The 19,954-nt window shown below is 39.4% G+C and overlaps 2 protein-coding genes and 1 long non-coding RNA gene across 6 annotated transcripts in view; 1 reads left to right on the plus strand and 2 right to left on the minus strand.

Moving 5' to 3' along the window:
• enox2 (ecto-NOX disulfide-thiol exchanger 2) overlaps nt 1–19,954 on the minus strand; it is a 201,685-nt gene that overhangs the window by 83,831 nt on the left and 97,900 nt on the right. The gene's annotated exons all lie outside the window — the stretch shown is intronic.
• LOC106931876 (uncharacterized) lies at nt 7,447–8,117 on the plus strand. Its single transcript, XR_015764363.1, has 2 exons — nt 7,447–7,502; nt 7,591–8,117. It is a non-coding gene; the product is annotated as an uncharacterized LOC106931876 (long non-coding RNA).
• Nucleotides 8,284–12,909, minus strand: LOC106926725 (uncharacterized). Its single transcript, XM_015001820.2, has one exon. The coding sequence runs from the start codon at nt 12,745–12,747 to the stop codon at nt 8,284–8,286; it is 4,464 nt and encodes a 1,487-aa protein (XP_014857306.2). The 5' UTR covers nt 12,748–12,909.

A 19,954-nucleotide genomic window follows, 5' to 3' on the forward strand; every position in this document is an offset into this window, starting at 1 on the left:
CAAAGCATTATAACAGAAAAACACGTACCACCATAGCTGAGTCTCATGCAAATAAAAGGAATGGCCAATGAATCATTTTTAAACAAAAAAATTAAACTTGTGGTTCAATACAAGGGAATTTCATTCTAGACAAATTTAGAAACCAACGAACCTTTTAATGCCATTTCTGTGATGACATAAAATGAGGTTATAAACAAAGTTTATTCCCTTTGTTTTAGTTGAAAACATCTGACCTTTCAACATTTTTCTTGATGTTTTTTTTTTTTTCCAGCTTCTCCCTTTTGTTCATTTCCAGTCCAGTCCTAACCATGGCGACTAATTGGCCAATATAAACTAAATATAGCAGATCTAAAGGTTGCATTTTTAAGAGGAAAAAATATTTGCGGCGTGAAGGGGAAAAATAGAGGTCTAAAAACTTTTCCATGAGAATTAGGTAATTGTATCTGCATGCATGTGAAATCCATTCTCATGGTTTAGTAAACTGTGCATTTGACTTTACAACATCATTGGTATCTAAATGCATCAGGGGTTTCAGCTGAAGATGCTGATGTTCATTACAACAGTGCACCACTTACGGATCAGTATTTGGTGAACAAAGAAGGGTTCAACATTTACATATTTTTCTGTGTTTTAATTACAAATTCTTTGAGAAAAATTTGTCTATTTGCGGATTTTTGTTGTAGAGCAAATCTAAAATATTTGGCTGAGCAAATGCAGCTTTGGGAGCTGAAATACCTTGGCAAAATGCTACTTGACACAATATTGCCTGGCCTTTTTAAAGCAGCCAATCGAGGAACACCAGCCATCTTCCTTGGCACTGATTGGCTGTACCGTCAAGAACGGAGATAAGGAAGACTGTAGACTTTAGTTTTTGGAGTAGAACTAAAACAGTTTTCAATGTGCATTAAAGCACAATAAGGCAAATAACTACTAATATAAGTAGCTGTGTCACAAATAATCACATATTTTTACTATTCATGTCCTGTTGTGGTTCCTAAACCCCAGAAATACTGGGAGTCCACTGCAAACTATATTTGTTCTAGGACAGCCTATGAGTTGCAAAACTCAAATATGATGTTGTATTTTGTGTCATTATGCTTCAGCCATTTTCAATGCTGTCATAAGTCACATGAGATATTTTAAATTAATCTCTTAAACTAAAAGATGAACACTTTTGTGTCTAATTTAAAAAAGGTGCTTTGCTAAGTTGTCAAAACTAGTTCATCCCTCAAGTTTAAGTGAATTATGCCTGAATGATTACCATACTTAGATATAGTACTCATAATGGAGCGATTCAAAGCTGAAAATGAGCAAAAAGGCAGACAAAGACCAAAGGAAAAAGAAAATCATCACAAACTTTGACAAACACTGCTTGAGATCACCGAGGTCACTATAAATACATTTGCGTGCTTCAAAGTCGTAACTTATCACGTTATTACAGTTGAAGGAGCCAGCATGCTGCTGGTGAGCGCTTCAACGCTGAAACTCCAGAGATGGGTCTGCCTCTCCGACTCCCAGCACTAACTGTGGGCAAAGGCGTTTGTCTCATATCCTCTTCATCCAACTCGCACACACCCACACGCCCTTCCATTACACAAGCTCTGGGGACTGGAGCAAATTTCACATCAAGTAGTTCGCCTGCCAGACAAGGCTTTCTGTGGATTCCATTAACTAAAAACAGAAGCCTAATTACTTCCTTGAGATCAATAAAAAATGATACAGACACATGCAGAATGCAGCTTAAGGTGGGCAGAGAGGAAGTAAGGTATAGAGAGGAGATAAAACTTTTAGGGTGACCACTGAGTGTGTTAATTGTGTCGACTTTAAGGATAAGGAGACAATAGAACAAAAATGTCTTCATCAGCGGTTTTTGCTTTTACCCAGGAGACTCTGGGCTACTTCTGCCGGCAAAAACATCTGCAAAATGTACGAGTTCGGCCTAAAAACAAGATCAGATGGAGTGGATTTCCACAGTAAAGAAAGAAAAAACGTCCTAGTTTCTCCATGTGATGTGACAACTACCACAAAGCTGCAAACATCTGCGTAGTTATTAAAAGAACAGGTCCATCATCAAAATATATGACACATCAGCACATATGGATATAACCACCATTCTTTTCAGTCTCGGTTTCCTCTTGGTTGCCGAGGAAACCTAATGGGCACTCTGTCACCATGGCTACCACTAAGCAGCTCAACCAATCCAAAGACTATAAAGTGAGCAGAAAAAAAGTGATCTTTTAATTTGTATGTTTTTGATAAAAACAAAAAAATAGCTGTTTACTGTCACACTTCATCATAAGATTAAGAAAAACGCATATCCATTGACTAAATAACAAACTCATTTAAATTATGAGACAAGACGTTTTCTCAAAATAGAAAAACAAAAAAAAAAAGCAGTTAAAGTTTTAAAACTATTCATGAAATTATAAAATTGTCAAACAAGTTTTAGGAAATGTTCTGCTTTAGGAAAAAAAGGAAGTAGAAATTAGTAACTGCAACCAGTACGATTCAACCTGCAATTAAGAAAAGGCTTCACATTAAATAAAGCTGATAGCGGTTTGCCTGGAAAGACCACCAAATTGACTCACACCATTTTTTTAATTTACCAACATCTTTGGAGTCCCAGCATGAATTTAATACACAATTTGTTGTGTGAGGCAAAATGAAAGTGATGGCAAAAACTATTTGCATTTTAAAAGACTTGAAGCTCGTTATCAAAGATAACTTGTCAAAAAATCAGCGTAAACATGCAGAAAGCCGCTCATCAGTTGTACGGATTTGATTTGTATTTTGCCACTGATAGATTAATTATTGACATTTTTTAACAAAATATAAATAGAAAACCTTTTCAATAATAATAGTTCTTTTGCATAATTTTATTATCATCTGATGTTTTGCAGTCCTTCCCTATCAGAAATGGGTGAATGAACATTTTGTATCTGTATCTGTCAATCAGTGAATAATTTTGGGTTTAACTGGAAGTAAAATTAATTGAATTCTTCAGCCAGCACACACAACTACTACACACACATACGCCTGTTCATGTTGTGGGTTTTTTTTACGCTAACAGTCCCGGTTACTGTATATCTTCCAAAGGTGTCGACACAAGAACAAACTCTGTTATCGCTGAAAAGTATCTGCTGATCGCCACAGAGCAAATATAGGCAAATATAACGACATGGTGCAAACATTTTCTATAGTTGTTTGAAAAAAGTGTCTATAAGGTCGAGTTTAAGAACTATAATTATGTTATTTTTAAGTCTTACTGTTGGAAAATTAATTTGGATAAAGTTTGCAGGTATACTAACATATCAGTGTCAACTTCATAACTTGGCATCTTTTGGATTTGTTTACTTTTTTTTAACTAAAGGATGTTTTTTTAAGAATTCAGTACTTTACCAAACAGCACTGCTGTATAGAAAATATGCCTATGATTAAAAGTTTAATGCAGCTATAGTTTCAGGTCCTGACTAACAATTACTTAGACAAAACACTCAACCCACCTTTACCGCTTGTGTTAATTTATCGATTTAATTTTAATCATTTTCAATTTCCACTGGAACGGAGAATTACAAGACTCATTTTCACAAATTAATGTGGTTCTAACTATAAGCAGAGATTGACAGGAAGAGTGTTAAAGCAGCACATGTTGAAGGCGGTGAAAAATAGGCATGAAATAAAATTTTCAATCGTATTAACAAACAAGCTGATTGCATCTACTCTATATTCCCCCGCTGGAAGGGAGTCTCTGGAAAATGAGGCGCGGGCCCTGGATTTGGCCCTGTCCGCCCCGTGATGGCTGAGCTGTTGTCATCTGCAGCAGGTGACAGCATCTTATCAGGAGCTGCAAATTACAACGTGGGAATCTTATCAGCGGCAGCCAATTAGAACCAGGGGAGTAGCAGCGAGAAAATGTCAACAGCTCAGTGAACTTGCCAGGGTTCTTATCGGGCCACGCCTCTTCATCCAGGCAGCTTTCTTTGAGTATGTCATGGCAGTAATGACTGCCAGAGCAATGTTGTGACAAGAAGGGCTGAAGGAATAACCGGGTCTCTAAAGAGCAAGCCTCCCAGAAAGACTCCACACTTCCTGAGAGCTGCCAAATTTTAGCAGGTTTTTGACAGCTGACGACTGAAAAGCAAAGAAATTCTTTCATTTTCAACCTCAGCCGGGTGTGTGTCTAGACGGAACAGCAAAGGTTATAAAAGATGTTAAAAACTAGACATGTAAAAGTACACAGGGGGACACATTTCTGCAGTGCAGCAGAGGAACCAGCAGCAAACTGAGTCACTTATTTAGGAAGATTAAAAAAGTTTCAACAGCTGCAACTTGACCACTATTGGTTTATTGGTTTATATCGATTATATATTGAAAACAAGAAGAGAAATCTCCTCTGAAATGTTTTCTTTTCAACTAAATTTCCTGGATGGAAAAGCTGAGGACAATTACAGGGGCTGCTGCTCCTCTGACAGGAACCACAACCTTCTCTTGCTTGCAAAAGTACTTCAAGTTTAATAATCTCCATAAGAATAAAAACATGATCCAGAATCACTGTTCTGCAGCAGGCAAGGTCCTATTACCAGAACAATTACAATGATAATCTGTGTTTCTATAAATGTTATACCCATCTGACTTAGTTTGTCATAAATATCGATTTTAAATTTCATTGCCTGGTCCAATTCATTTTTACTAAAGAACTGTCCTATAGCTGCTTTTTAATACCTTCTTACCACATGAGTTGTTCTTGGTACCGTTAATGGGACCATTAATTGTTATTTTTATTACTGACTGATCTATATATCCGAATCTTGATGATACCAAACAATATTCAATGCCGGCAGTGATGCTGGTATAAAATTTTGACCTCAATATTGAGCAAAGGTTCAGACAAATGAGAGGGAATGCCATTGTGCGATGCCTTTACACTCGGTGTAAAGGTATGAGGTTTAGTTTCCATCATGATTGGTCATAAAATTTAATGGGGATGAGGAATACATATAGAACGGACTGGCACTCATGACCATATGCAGTATTCAAGCAGACAGTGACCTCCTCTGATTCAGGAAAAGTTGAATAAATGAAATAAGCTTTGTCCCTGTGAATCTTTATCTGTTAATTCTCAATGAATGGGAGGAAGCTGAGGCTATTTCACTGGTTCATTTTTTCCTTTAAAGCACCACGATTGACTGAAGATATAACTGCATGAATAGCACAAAACCCTCAGGTATAGAAATGCGTCAGATTCCAGATGAACAGTCTCGTCACTTGGCTTGGAATGACAATGACCCTGCAGCAAAGACTTTCCTGCAAGGCTGCGTCACATCCCACACCAGCACAGACTCACAACACCGCCTGTAATGTACAGAAGACAGATCCTGCCAAAATTAGCAACCAGTACAGGAATAATTAAATGGACTGATGAGGTAATTAATGTGCTAAATATTGCATGAAAAACAGAAAATAAACATTTTTCCAACTTCTTTGATTAAACTGTGTGTGTATCAAGTTCAACAGCGTTCATTTAGAGATACCACTATTATTTAATTTTCCATTTTATTTTCAAACTTTTTGTTGTATTGGAGTCCTCAAACGTGGTGCTGGAAAATTACACAAAAACCACGTTTGGAATTTTAAACCTCATCAAGTTAGCTCTACTTATACAAACCAAATAGCTGAGGGGCAACACAGAGCAGGGGAAGGTCAGGAGGCAGTTAGAAGAGCTGCTGCTGCTTTGTTGACACTCGAATACTGTAAGGGAGCTGCCACATAGTAAAATTAATGCAATGGTTTAGTATGAAGATCCAATTTAAATTACTATAAAAAGTAAAGTTGGACTTGCTGGAAGTTTAGGGGAAAATGTGTAAAACGATAAAATTCTTCATCTCTTTTCTTCAGCTTAATTGACCGGGGGGATTTAGATATGGGAACTGAGACAACTTTGGAAAAAGACTGACAAATTGTGTGGTAAATTGTGTGTTGATATTATGGACCACTACCCTACTAAACGACTAAAAGACCCGATGAAGGCTCATTTTCAGTTTACGGTGGGAGAAGACTAGATTTATTATTTAAATCCCCTGATATATACGAACATTCATGCCATACACCAACCATAGGTGTTTGGAGTGAAATGGGGTCCTCAGCATCACAGGTCCTCCACCATACTTATTGCATTTGTTGCTGCCTCTTCTGCCATTCTTAAAATTTATATTGTTAACAGATTTTTCTTTTTCTGGTATTAATCAAGATAGTTTCACAATTTCCAACATAGCTTGAAGTACAATAGCTCAAAAAGGCTTTTAATTTGAAGCTATAGCTCAGGTAAAAGAGGACTGTTGTGACAAAAGAAAGTATCTTATGAAGTCGAAATATAGAACCTATGATCTGACAAATTGTTTCGAGGACATGCAGTACTTAACCCCTTATGCTAAAAAAATCATCATATAATCTCACAGAAGAGCTGGTGTCCTTTTATAACTTAACTTGTGTCCTTTTATAACTTTCAAAAACCATTTTATTGAGGAAGAGGGCAAAGCCACATAAACATGTCTGGTATTTTATGTCCTATGCACCACAGAAAGCTAAGAGTTAGGAAAGCAGAATGCTTTATTCCTCTTTTAAACATTAACATGGTCAAATAATGAAATGGGGCAAAGACAAAGCAGCTCCCAAACACAGAGCAGTCAACACCATTATTAGGCATTGTTTAATTTGAATCAATTTATGTTGAGGACAGCCTAATATGAAAGCATTCAAAAGCAACTGTTAAAAATCTTCTGTTATGAAAACATACAAGTTAAACAAGTCAGAATCAATGTAGCAACAACACTCGTCAATTCAGCTACAATCTGCACGAAAGCTAATCCACAGCAGTTCATTTAGCTATGCGCATATGCGTCACAAAGTCTCCTGTTTTTCTCTCATCTCTCTAGTTTCTTCTTTATAAGACAACTGCTGAAATATTTGATGAAGTGCAGCTGTACGGCAAGCACAAACAACTTTTCTGACAAACAATGCTCTGCACGACCATTGGGGATTAGGCCAAAAAACTGCAGGGGTGGAGCGCTTCCTTCCAGAGAAAAACAAACAAGGTGTAGTTCGGATTTTACACTGTGCAGCTGAAGAATATGTGTAAAATATGACAATCCACCTGGCTGTAGAAACCTCTATAGTAAAAGCACATGTGCACAGACCTGTAATAAAAGAGAGCAGGATGACAGCGGAGGGGGACCAGACATGCTCATTAAACTGGTTGCAGTCTTAATGTCTTGCAGTGAGAAGCAGCTGGTATGGATCAGTTAACCCCGCTGGAGGCTCCGAGGGAAGGCAGACGGAGAAGGAGAAGGAGAGGTGTTGATCGAAGGAGAGTGGAGCTGCAGGGTGACGGTGATGAATACGCTGCTGAGAGCGCGGTGCCAGTCAGAAAAGGAAAAAAAAAAAAGGAGATCTGTAACAGGGCGGCCGTTTGCGGTTGGATTTTACGGTGAAGAAGACTTCAAGAGGTAGAGTCAGGTGGAAACAGCAGTTGGTTTATTCTCTTCCCAGCATCAACACACACTCAATCACAATCCTTTTTCTCTCCCCACACAGGTGAAACCACAGGCTTAAATAGTCTCAGCTGTGCTGGACCCAACCACCTCCAATTCACAGGGGGATCTCCCTTAACAAATCTCCACCTATTTAAATAAACTACAATTTATTAAATATAAACATTTAAATTTACTTTTTATAAATATTTTATATTTTATCTTACACCAAATGAAACACCACAAAAAAACCCATAAACAATTATCTCCCCACACTTTTCAATGGCCTCTCCCGAACCTATAAATGGTGTCTGGACCCCCGGGGTTGTATTTGTCCAAACACCCTGGAGCGGACACAGAAAAGACAGGTGAGTCACTCATTATCAGCACTCCACACCTAACAGATATTGCACAAACCTTTGCTCAGTTTTACCCACCAGTAGCTCCTTGCTCTGAGTAACAATTATCCTCCCTCCACAGGCAACCACCTCTCTTTCCAATGAGGAGCAGCTGTGCAGAGCCCAGAACAAAAGGCTACATGCTAATTACTAAAATATTCAATAAATACAATTAAAACTTCTCGTGTGCAAATTGTTGTTTATGTGCAAATCTCTGCTTAAAGTGCAGTGCTAAATAAAGTGCTTGTTAATAAAGTGCAAAAAGTGTTTTTAAAGTGCTAAACAGTGACTTAAATACAAATAGACCCAGTAATGAAGCTCTCTTCATTACATTTCCTCCCTCCTCTCTTAAGAGTACCTCAGTCCTCTGACATTCTGGATAAACCGTCAGCAACCACATTAGACTTCCCTGGCTTGTACTGGACCGTGAAGTCAAATGGCTGCAGCGCCAGGTACCATCCAGCGATTCGGGCGTTGGCATCCCTCATTCGTCTTAGCCATTGGAGGGCACGATGGTCAGTCTCTAAAATAAAGTGACGTCCTAAAAGATAATACCTGAGGGCCTCAATAGCCCACTTCATGGCCAAACACTCCTTTTCCACGGTTGAATATCTTGTCTCTCTATCCAGCAGTTTCCGACTCAGAAACACCACAGGTCTTCTTTCACCGTCCACCTCTTGTTGAAGAACAGCTCCAAGTCCCACCCCTGAAGCGTCTGTTTGCAAGATGAATGGCTTAGTGAAGTCTGGTGTGTGTAGAACTGGATGAGTACATACTGCTTGCTTGAGGTCCTTGAATGCTCGATCACAGTCTTCTGTCCAGCACACTTTGTTGGGGGCTGCACCCTTTGTTAGATGGTTCAATACAGCTGATCGTTCTGCAAAAGAAGGTATAAATTTCCGGTACCAGCCCACCAAACCCAGAAATCCTCTCACCTTCCTTTTTGTAGTTGGAACTGGGAAGGACTGGATTGCATCCATTTTCCCCACTTGAGGCTTTATTTTTCCAAACCCAATGACAAAACCCAAATACTCCACCTCTCTCTGGGCTACAGCACACTTCTTTGGGTTAATTGTCAGTCCAGCCAATCTGATGCGGTGTAGCACCTCCTGTAGGTGAATCAGATGCTCCTCCCAGGACTGGCTATACACCACAACATCATCCAAATATGCTGCAGAAAATTCTGAAACATCTCTCAGCACATGATCCATTAAACGTTGGAATGTTGCTGGCGCACCCTGGAGCCCAAAAGGCATGACTCTAAACTGGTACATACCAAAAGGAGTTTTGAAGGCGGTCAGCTCTCTTGCTTCTGGTGCCAAAGCCACTTGCCAGTATCCTTTGCACAAATCCAGCGTTGTGATGTAGCTTGCCGAACCGACTTTCTCCAGTAGGTCGTCAACCCTGGGCATTGGGTACGGGTCAAAATTGGACACAGCATTTAAATTTCTAAAGTCTATGCAAAATCTAAGGGAGCCATCTTTCTTTGGTACCAGCACAATCGGGCTGCACCATTCACTACTAGATTCTTCAATTATCCCCAAATCCAACATCAGTTTTATTTCTTTTTCTAGTACTGGAATCAACCGCTCTGGTATGCGATAGCTCTTTTGACGACTCGGCACATCTTCTTTAACCCGAATCTTATGTTGAACCAGTGACGTAAATCCTGGAACTTCTTGAAAGAGCTGAGGATCCAAGAGAGGTTTGACTTTTTCCTGCTCAGTAGGGGACAGATGAGAAATGTCAACCAAAGCACAGTCTGACATGTTAGTTGGAAAAAATTTCTCAGTCACCTCCTCATCCTTAACTGCTCTCACAAATAATTCCTGGTGCACTGGCTCTTGTTGGCTGTGGAACTCTTTCAACAAGTTGACATGAAATGTCTGATGCTTCTTAGCTCTTTCTGGCATGTATAGTTCATAAACCACTTTACTCACTTGTTTGGTGATCTCATATGGTCCATGCCATTTTGTCAGCAGCTTGTTGTCGCTGGTAGGAAGCAATAAAAGAACCTTCTGACCTGGAAGGAAGACTCTGTCTCTAGCCTTCTGATCGTACCATCTCTTTTGATGTTGTTGAGCTGCTTTCATGTTGTCCTGAGCAAAAGATGCCATTTCCTGCAATCGCTCCCTCATATTGATGACATATGCTGCAATGTTTTCACCCTCTGGTGTAGCGTCTTCCCAACAGTCCTTCAGTAGATCCAGCGGACCTCTCACTTGACGCCCATACAATAGTTCAAAGGGTGAGAAACCTGTAGACACTTGTGGGACCTCTCGGTAAGCAAATAACAGGTATGGTAGCCATTGGTCCCAGTCGGCACCTGTGTCAGAGACAAACTTGCGCAGCATATTTTTGAGAGTCTGATTATATCTTTCCACTAGCCCGTCCGTTTGGGGGTGGTAAGGGGTGGTCTTAAGTCCCTTAATCCCTAATAATTTATAAACCTGCTGCAACAGTTTAGACAAAAAGTTTGTCCCACAATCTGTGAGAATTTCTCTAGGTATTCCTACTCTAGAGAAAAGCTGCAGGAGACAGTTAGCAACCTGTCGGGCTTTAATGGATCTGAGAGGAAAAGCTTCAGGGTACCGTGTAGCATAGTCACATATCACCAATATGTAACGGTGACCTGTAGAGCTCCTTTCTAATGGGCCCACAATATCCATGCCCAGCCTTTCAAAAGGTGTCTCAATAATTGGCAATGGTTGTAGCTGGGCTCGAGCTACTCCTTTGCCTGAAGTCAACTGACATTTTTCACAGGAACTACAAAATTTAGAAATCTGGGTATACATTCCCGGCCAGACAAAACGGCTGCTGATTCTACTCAGTGTCTTATAAAAAGCCATATGACCTGCCCATGGAATTGAGTGACCCAGCTCCATAACTTTGTGTCTGAACTGTTGTGGAAGGGCTAATGCTTCACACTGTCCCTTCTTCTGATACAAAATGCCTCCTTTAATTATGTAAACTGCATCTTCTAGGAAGTCTAACTGACCCTGATGAGTTCCCCCCACCCCAGTTACCTTTTCAAACCAAGGTTTTAGTGTAGAATCAGCTCTCTGGAGTGCACCCAAATCTGAGGGAATGTCAAACTCAAAGAAGTTATCTGGCTTAGATAATTGTGCCATCTCTTCATCACCTGAGCCTTTGAACTTCTCCCTTCTTTTCTGAGCTTTTGACTTTTTTGTTCTTCCCGGTTCTGCTTCTAAAGACTCCCCAAAAAAGGGCAACTCTTCTAACACAGTCTTTGAACTTTGCGCTCTTGTTACTACATTACAAGGTTTCAATGGTTCTACTGGAATATCCGTTTTAGGACACGAGTTCTGGGCATCTCTGTTGGTAAGAACTTGGGGTTCATAGTCTGACTGGTGGATAAGGTCAAAGAGAGTGGGTATATCATTACCAAGTATAACTGTGAATGGCAAAGAGGGAACTACAGCTACCTGTACCAAGTATGTTTGACCTCCCACTGTCAAATACACCTCAGCAGTAGGGTAGACATGTTCATCTCCATGTACACAACTTATTTTAACCCCCACCCCACTTAGCTTTTCTGCTGAAATTAAGCTAGCATGCACTAGAGATTGAAAGCACCCAGAATCAAGCAAAGCTTCTTCTTTCTGCCCATTAACTAGAACAGAAACAGTGCAAACTTTCTTTTCCACAACATCCATAGCTGGTCTTGGAACAGAACACATAAGTGATGGCTTTGATTTAAGGGCAGGGCAGAAATGTTGTGTATGACCAAAGCCATTACAGTTATAACATCTAATATCTTGGACTGAAGACTTGACAAATGGCTTTTTAACATTGGGGGGTCTTTGGGAAGGGAACTGCTTTAAACTAGAAACATTTCTAGCCTGACTTTGACCAGAGCCCTGTTCACCCCCAGTGGACTTACTTGATTGGGCATAGTGAGTCTCTCGGCCAAAATAAACGCTCTTGCTCCCCTTCCTGGCTGATGTGAAGACCTCTGCAAGAGTAGCTGCTTCTTTTGCCGTCTTTGGGTCACGCTCTCGTATCCAGACCTCCAACTCTGGATTAACCATCCTTAAAAACTGCTCCAGAATTATCTGCTCAGATATTTCTTCCACAGTAGATTTATCAGGTTTAATCCATCTTGAAAACAAGTCTTTCAATCGCACATAAAGTTCACGTGGCGTCTCACCTGATTCAATCTTCAGGGATCTGAAGCGGCGTCGATAAGTGTCAGCAGTGATTTCATATTTTGCCAGAATTGCCTCTTTCACTTTGTCATAGTTTTCAGAGTCAGCCATATCCATTAGAACGTAGGCTGTGCTGGCCTTGCCGGTCAACAGAGGGACAAGACGAACCGCCCACTCATCTCTAGGCCACCGACACACCTGGGCCATCCTCTCGAACGTCGTCAGAAAATGCTCAATGTCGTCATCAGTGGATAACGGAAGAAATCTTGGTTCAATTATGGACCTGGAACCATGAGCCACCTGGACATCACCACCATCAGATTCTTCTGATTCACCTGCATGTGCTTCAGATGTCCTGGGTCGAGCTTGTGTTCCTGATACCTCAGGTTTGTCCAATACAGCATGCACTTGAAGCTGCATTTGTTGAAATTGATGCTGTATGCTCTTCCACCTTTGTTCCTGGCGGGAAAAATCTTTATCAATCTTCAGGTCTCTAGCCACTTGAGACCGCATAATAGATTTCACCATCACCGCCAGTTCCTCCAACTTATCTTCAGGGTTGGTCGCTGCCATGGCCTCCATTTCACAGGAAGCTCCAGCTCCTTCATCAGGCTCTCCTTCTTGGCCTGGCTTTTTACCACTTCTGGTCATCATCTTCTCACCGTGGCATGACTGACACACTTCTGACACCACTTGTAACAGGGCGGCCGTTTGCGGTTGGATTTTACGGTGAAGAAGACTTCAAGAGGTAGAGTCAGGTGGAAACAGCAGTTGGTTTATTCTCTTCCCAGCATCAACACACACTCAATCACAATCCTTTTTATCTCCCCACACTTTTCAATGGCCTCTCCCGAACCTATAAATGGTGTCTGGACCCCCGGGGTTGTATTTGTCCAAACACCCTGGAGCGGACACAGAAAAGACAGGTGAGTCACTCATTATCAGCACTCCACACCTAACAGATATTGCACAAACCTTTGCTCAGTTTTACCCACCAGTAGCTCCTTGCTCTGAGTAACAATTATCCTCCCTCCACAGGCAACCACCTCTCTTTCCAATGAGGAGCAGCTGTGCAGAGCCCAGAACAAAAGGCTACATGCTAATTACTAAAATATTCAATAAATACAATTAAAACTTCTCGTGTGCAAATTGTTGTTTATGTGCAAATCTCTGCTTAAAGTGCAGTGCTAAATAAAGTGCTTGTTAATAAAGTGCAAAAAGTGTTTTTAAAGTGCTAAACAGTGACTTAAATACAAATAGACCCAGTAATGAAGCTCTCTTCATTACAAGATCCCTGCAGATTTTTCACGCTCGGGTTCCTTTTAGTGTCGTTTAGATTCCACTTGAAAACTTAATTTAAACTCCGACTTAAACACGGATGGTCAAAGTTGCTTTTGATTTTTAAGGTTGAAGGAAAAACCTTGTCTGGTTGCGCCAAACAGTCCAGTTCAAACAGCCGCAAAAACTAGCAGAAGCGAAATTTAGCTCCATTAGTGGTAGAAACAAAGCTCATCTCCATCAACATGATAAATAATTCATCAAGTAATTCAACCTATCTGGGTGAGTGCTTCTGCTTTGGTGTTTTAGGGCCACCTCAGACTTGTAGAGATCTGAGAGTCGCTGGTGGCTTGATGAAACATTGTAGATAAAACCTCTCAATAGCTCTTACATTTGTAATTGAACCATCTGAGCCCTTGAATCTTGGTCCAGCCGTTTCCTTTGGAGAACATGCACTCAAGAGGAAATGGCATATTTATTTCAACAGAGGGTGGAGTGGTTTAAAGGAAAACACAAGATTAGAGCCCTTCATTACACATGTATAGGCACCTATGCAGCGTAAGTGCCATTTACCTGAGATGCTATCGTTTAAGATTTCTACGAGCTGGCATATATTAGATGAAGAAATAATATATTAAAAAAAAATATCTCAGTTTTCTATTTTGCAAAAAAAAAAAAAAAAGAAAAAAAAAATCATGTCACCAGTTTAAAGAATGCAAAATCTGAGCAAACGCCTAAATGAAAAAGAAATGTGAACAAAAACTTGCAGCATTCTAACAAATTCAAGATAGCGAAGTGAAAAGCCATAAGACACAAAAAGATGAATTAGCAAGAAAATCATACTCTATAAAAATTTAATCCTTAGAGAAATTTGAAAAATCTGGCATGCAACATCAGCCTCTATCAGGGAGCAGAAAAACATTTTCCAGATTATTCCTCAACCATAGCTGGAGTTTTTTGAGATTACGTTTACCGTCACCACGGTAATTACTCCTTCATGCCTCCACCCTCACACACACGCACGCACACACACACACAACAATAGATGACAACAGTTTTCCATTTGGAAGACTTAATCCGAAAACAAATTCATTACTTTTTGAACAGACAGAAATGGATTAATCCTCACAACCCCACTTGTTCTGACATTGTTGAGACACACTGTAAATATTTGGGTCTTCCTCCATCAGTACAAACTTGCTGCACTGATGCAGGAATATTGTTTTCATTTGCCTGGAAACACAAGCTTTATTTTTGAGTGCTGGAAAATGTTAACATTTCGGTCACTGACCAATAAATCAGTACGATGTTTGAAATCCTAGAACCCTCGAAACAACCAGATTGTCATCATCAGGAAGAAAAAGTAATTCATGAGCCATCGTATTTTTCCCATCTGGTTGGATACCTTGAGTAAGTACAAGTAGGTCGTGCACATCTCTGATCTTTTTTCTTTTCATCATGCAAGACGATAAATAAATAAAATGCAACAAACGAAGAGGCCATATAGCTGGATCTTTAGAGAGCTTCGCCATTAGCTTCAGCTTGAGTCTACGGACAACCAGAGTGCCCTTTTGCCTTGAATTATTTAGCGCTCACATTTGTAGGCTTTGCCAGTTGAGGGGATATAGCGCTAAAATCCCAGACCACTGAAGCATGCAGGAAAGTGGCAGAGAGCATGGCCGCACAATTAAAAAAGAAAATACGTACTGGAGATAAGTGAGGCAACAAGACAAAAGATGAATGGGGATTTAATTTCCTTCCTTGATGATCATCAGTAGAGGAGATCAAGAATATAGGATCCGATAACTGCTCCAACTCGGATCAAAGGATCCTTCTATGAGCTTAACAATTTCACCGAGGAGGACACATTGTTCGTGGAGACACACACAGATTCTGCACTGACTTTATCTCTCCCAGAGCAGCCGCGGAAACAATTGAACTCTTGTAACAGAGAGAGAGAGAGTAACCCATGCTGGATAAGAAGAGGGGAGGAGTTGGTCGCACTGTTTCCTTGCAGCAAGGAAATCCTGAATTCAAATTCAGTCTTCCTGTTTGCATGGTTTCCCCATCCAAGTGTGGGTTCTCTCCAGGTACTCCCGGCTTCCTCCCACAGTCCAAAAGCACGATTATTAGGATACCTGCTCACTTTAAATCACCCTTAGGTTTGAATGTAGCATGGTTGTTTGCCATGTGTTTGACTGACCTAATATGACCCCATACTGTGTCATTACTGATTCAATTGAATATTGAGTAGTTAAAAGAATGAAATGAATCGGAAAAAAACAGATTTCCCTTTCATTAGATACTGTGTAGTAACACCTTTTGTAGTAATCAATGCAAACAATCTATTCTCTGCATTTGCAAACAGTAGCTGGGGTTATTGAAACATGGCGTCTTGAAATTTTTAGATCATTTTAATGTTCAAAAAGATTAAATCTGGCCTCATACTTTTAGGAATAGTCTAATGTTTTAGTTTTGCTACAGCTATTCTTGAACGCCTTTTCCCACATTTTTACCCTAGAACTGAGTCTGAGGCTGGGTTTTCTGTCACTGAGTGGTACGTTTTGCTCCAGGAAGCTTTGGTGGTCTTGAGACTTCATCGTGCTTTCGACAGACTCAAAGTTATTTGTGCCAAATGCAGCAAAGCTTCCATGTTTCACAGTAGGCTTGGTGATTTTTTTTTGTTTTTGTTTTAATCTTTACAAGACCAATGTTATCGTTATTGAAACATGGCGTCTTGAAATTTTTAGATCATTTTAATGTTCAAAAAGATTAAATCTGGCCTCATACTTTTAGGAATAGTCTAATGTTTTAGTTTTGCTACAGCTATTCTTGAACGCCTTTTCCCACATTTTTACCCTAGAACTGAGTCTGAGGCTGGGTTTTCTGTCACGGTACGTTTTGCTCCAGGAAGCTTTGGTGGTCTTGAGACTTCATCGTGCTTTCGACAGACTCAAAGTTATTTGTGCCAAATGCAGCAAAGCTTCCATGTTTCACAGTAGGCTTGGTGATTTTTTTTTTGTTTTTGTTTTAATCTTTACAAGACCAATGTTATCAGTCTACAGGATACTTTCAAAAACTTTGGATTTTATCAATGAGAATTTTGTTGAAAGGAGAAGAACATGAGAAGAGGAAAGTGAACTGGTGCATAAAGACTACCTGTCATACTGCTATAATTATCAGTAGATAATTATAGCAGTATAGTGCTTTATGGTTTATCTTAACTGAGGGACTTTGCAGTAGAAATTAAACACTTCCACCACAGCATAAAATAAAAAATAAAAATCAGGGTAATTCTCATTTCACACCGAACTCTTCGAGACACCAACCTGGTCATACATCACCTTGACTGTCAACTGTGACAGTTTTAACATCTTGCTGAATTATTTATCTTCCACTGTTTGACTGCTACTTGACTACAAATTACACCACACTACATTGTTTTAGGCTCCGATTTATCATCTTACAAAAAGAGGTCGCAGAAAAAAGAAAGAAAGAAAGAAATACTGCAGCACATAATGCCAGAAACTTTTTTACTGCACTCTATGAGAACATGAGCCAACATTCAGTTTAGCGAAGTGCATCTTTCTGGTGTTTGGTGCTCCACACAAGAGAAACTCAGTGAAGCTGAAAACCATTTATCACAAGAAGGCCAGAGAGGGAAAGAGACCGGGTATAAACTGCACGCTTTCACAGACCTTGTACTGACAAAATAGCTTTGACAATTTTTAATACAAACCCTGAGAACACATTTCCCTCATAGGTGTCACCTTTAAAATACCTCCAGCAGATGCCACAACACAACGGAATGGTTTACAACAACAAGTCAGTGTTGTTCCAGTGGTAACGACAATCAGGAGTAAAACTGCCCTTCTTGAGCAACACCGTAATCTTACAGAGAAGTGTGAATGTGTGTGTTTGGCATCATTTCAGACAGTGTCCCACCGAGCCAGGTTTACCTTTACAGCTGGACAGTCTTGCATTGTTTCTTTGCCAGAGCCACCTGCAGCAGCTTAACAACTACCAGTAAATCAAAAAGAGGAAAGCATTCTCTCTCCCTCACAGGACTAATGCCTGCCTTGACGCCCAAACTGTGAAAATGTTTTGTACTGCAGAAAAACTCAGCATATCAATTGCAAATACACGCTGAATCACAATGACTGCTACATGTGATATAATGCTGTAGCAGCTGTCTGGTAAGTATTAAAACAGCCAACCAACACAACTTGCATTCTTATTTTCCTCAGCTCAATGACATTAACCTTTCGCCTGCAGAATCAATAGCATTTTTATTCAATCCCCCCCTCGCTTGGCTCCCAGGAAAGGTTAATGCATCAGCGATTTGATTGGTGAGAGCACAATTCTCTTATTGCCTGTGAATTGGCATTTGTGTTAAAAGTTTGATCGATTTGGATCAACGCAATGCCGGTATTAAAAATGCTCTGGATAAATCCATACAACAGGCCTCGGGTTCGAAAATACACCTCTGCTCTGATCGCTACTCAGCACTTTTTCCTCCCGTCTAACAACCTTGTTACATGAAACCCGTTCAAGAAAAGGCCAAATGTTCTGCTTGATGGAGCTTTATCACACGGTTATTTGTTACGGCACAGAAATGGGGTCAGACTTCAGTGGTAGCAGTCTTTATGTTGAACATATTCATGTATGTTGAACAAACAAACAAACATACAAACATACAAACATACATACATATATTATATATATATATATGGTGCTGTACGTGTCAAATTACAATAAGTAAAAAACTTACAAATTGGTTATTTAAAAGTATCAATCTATTTAAAAAATTGGAAATTAATACAGAAATACTTTTCATAAAGAATTAATATATTGATTTTATTTTAAAAATTAGATACAATTAGTTCAATTAATTTTGTCATGTTTCTGTGCTCATCATGAATAAATTCAAATTTTCGACTTCATCATTCAAACTCAGTTTGCGGGACTAAGACAGCTAATATAGAGACCCTGGCGTCTGATTGGCTTCTTCCAAGTTTGCTATGACTCTGGATCAATGGTTTTGAATGGTTTTTGAAGTTGCCCGAATTGAGGAACACAAAATATTTGATTAAATCTTGATATGAATAGTTTTTAAATTAAAAATACATTTAATTGAGGCACAATTAATTAATTCTATATTAATAAAGTATGTCTGTATTTCCATTTTTTTAATGCTACATTTAAATAATTATTTAAAAGTTTATTCATTATAAAATGAATAAACTTCACCCAGCAATTTCATAAAATTCCATCAGTGACAAAAAAGCCCATTAAAATAAATCCCACATTAAGGTAAAAGCTTTAAGTAAACAATAACTGAAACATTTTACAATTTATAATTTACTTCTTGTTAAGTTAAGAGTTTCAAACAACTTTTAAATAATAGTCAGTGACTTTCACATGCACAAGTCCATTTTATTTAGCCTCTGGACAGTAGGCTGGATGAGGATCCATATTTATCACGGCATTCTGGGATTCACCAGGTTTCTATTTAACGGCATCTATATGCCAACAAGCTGACTGGAATTGATGTGGGTAGTAAAACAGGTTTCTCCTAATACCAAAAACGGTAAAATGTGGAGTCTGCTTAACTCTAAAAATGAGCTTCTTAACCTGATGCACAAATTTAGACGGTGAATGCTCCTAGAGTGGTGCAGATATTATAAAAGGTCTGGAAACCTTTTTGTTGTCTTTGATATAACAGATTTTTATGACAGGAAAACTGCCAGAAAACAGAAATAATCACTGAGCCTTTCAGCCAAATTAACACAGACACACAATTCACCAAACACAAAAACAACCACTTTTTTCAAGGCCATCAGGCTTCCAGGCATAAATTCAGAGAACCTGTGGGTTGACCTGAAGAGACCTGAAGAGAACCAAGGACTCTGGGTGATTTAGGAGGAATATGTGATGATAGATGGTCAAAAATCTTTCTGTCTGTAAGCACCAACTTTCTGAAATGTTAAAGCAGAAGACTACACTGACTTACTGGCAAACTTACACTGTGAAGCAAAGAAAGCAGGGGTGTGCAAAACTGTATCACCTTTGCTGAAAAAGAAATATTTTTTTTAATGTGAGATTTTTTTTTTTTTTTGCCTTTCGGGCACATGTTCTCAAATTAATGGTAGGATTCTTCTAAAACTTTCACTGTGAGATTCTAAAACTGCAAAAAAAAATAAAATAAATAAATACAAAATTTGAAAGTACTTTGAAACTTTTGACACATCTTTACCAGGGGTGTCAATAAATGTAATATGCAGGGTATATTGCAGCCGTCTGTCCACATCCAATCCCTTCCGCCCCCCAAAAGGAAATGTGTTTGCACTCTCTTTGACCTATCAAGGGCTGCATGGATACAGAAAGTTAGCAGACAAGTGCTGCAGGCAAGGTTTATGTGCAGTGAGTAAAAACACCTCATTACTGTAGTTGACAGAACCTCCCAGAGCTTCGGACTCTCCTTGCTCTCACCTGAAAAATAAATACCACTCTTCAATCCAAGCAACTTATTTCATAACAAGTTCTAACTTCAGAAATGTTAGTTTTAATTTCTGCCTCACGC

The sequence above is a fragment of the Poecilia mexicana genome, unplaced genomic scaffold, assembly GCF_051168715.1.
Source record: "Poecilia mexicana isolate PSO_F unplaced genomic scaffold, ASM5116871v1 scaffold_10, whole genome shotgun sequence".
Taxonomy (NCBI): Eukaryota; Metazoa; Chordata; class Actinopteri; order Cyprinodontiformes; family Poeciliidae; genus Poecilia; species Poecilia mexicana.

Bases quoted from the DNA above. Each gene is read 5' to 3' on its own strand.
- LOC106926725 (XM_015001820.2), bottom strand. From the start codon at position 12,747: ATGATGACCAGAAGTGGTAAAAAGCCAGGCCAAGAAGGAGAGCCTGAT.